Source organism: Aplysia californica, unplaced genomic scaffold, assembly GCF_000002075.1.
Source record: "Aplysia californica isolate F4 #8 unplaced genomic scaffold, AplCal3.0 scaffold01590, whole genome shotgun sequence".
NCBI classification, from domain to species: Eukaryota; Metazoa; Mollusca; class Gastropoda; order Aplysiida; family Aplysiidae; genus Aplysia; species Aplysia californica.
Window position 1 is genome coordinate 30,563 of NW_004798860.1, and position 1,049 is coordinate 31,611.

At 43.1% G+C, this 1,049-nt stretch overlaps 1 protein-coding gene across 1 annotated transcript in view; it reads left to right on the forward strand.

Annotated features, from left to right (window-relative positions):
* Positions 1-1,049, forward strand: part of LOC101862704 — a gene marked incomplete in the record, with an annotated part of 13,375 nt that overhangs the window by 10,493 nt on the left and 1,833 nt on the right. Inside the window, 1 exon segment of the mRNA XM_013090860.2 lies at positions 123-197. Within this exon segment, the coding sequence (XP_012946314.1) occupies positions 123-197 (75 nt within the window).

Sequence of the window (1,049 nt, forward strand, 5' to 3'; positions counted from 1 at the left end):
AGTAAAACACGACGTACGGATAGGGTTAAGTGGTGGCACAGAGTTCCCCACGTCGTATGGATACGATAGTAAAACACGACGTACGGGTAGGGTTAAAAATAATGTTGCTCTTTTCTCGACAGACACGCCAGCCTGGCTGGTTTTCTCTTCGCCATGGTCCTGGCAGTGGCCCACTTCCTGGCATTCCGTCTTGAAAGGTTTGTGTTTGATCAACTTCATAACCCTATCCGTACGCCCTGGGGTCATTTTGTACCCGCGGGGTTGTATTCTTCACATTTTAGAATACTTCTAGTACGAAGATCTCTTTGAAAATTTCAGTATTTCTAAAAAAAATCAGTTTGACAGACTGCTGTGCACAGCGTACGAATGGGATTAATGAGTAATTTCCTCTTTGTAAAGTGGTGGCACAGAGTTCCCCACGTCGTATGGATACGATAGTAAAACACAGCGTAAGGATAGGGTTAAGTGGTGGCACAGAGTTCCCCACGTCGTATGGATACGATAGTAAAACACGACGTACGGATAGGGTTAAAAAGGGGGCAGGTACTCTGTTAGCTCAGCTGGTAGCTATTAACTCTTTGGTTGCCAGGTGGTATACATTCCTACTGTCAGCACTGATTTTCAGCTGAGCTCATTACCCGGGACAGCAGCCTAATATCTCGGTGTTGATGGACGCGCGGTGTACATCTCGCACACACGTGACATATTTCGGAGCCCGGGTCTTCCATTGTTTCACTTTTCTTATTCCCCCTTTCCTCCAATCTTACTCATAATTTTGAATAACCTGCAAATCTTTAAGTCAAACTGTGAATTTATTTGCCTTTTTAAAGTCGTTTTGATGTTTGCGTTTTTTGGGGGGTTTTTTGTTACTCTCTAATACTGTCCCCGTGGTTTTATGCACCCCGCATGATTTAGCAAAATTTGATCATTTTTTGCATAATTTATGATTATTTTCCTTTATCATTCTTTGTTAAGGGGGTGTAGCTATGGTCAACACCCAAATGCTACAGTTTTTGGTCTAACGCTTGCTTTTCTGCATCAAAGGGAAT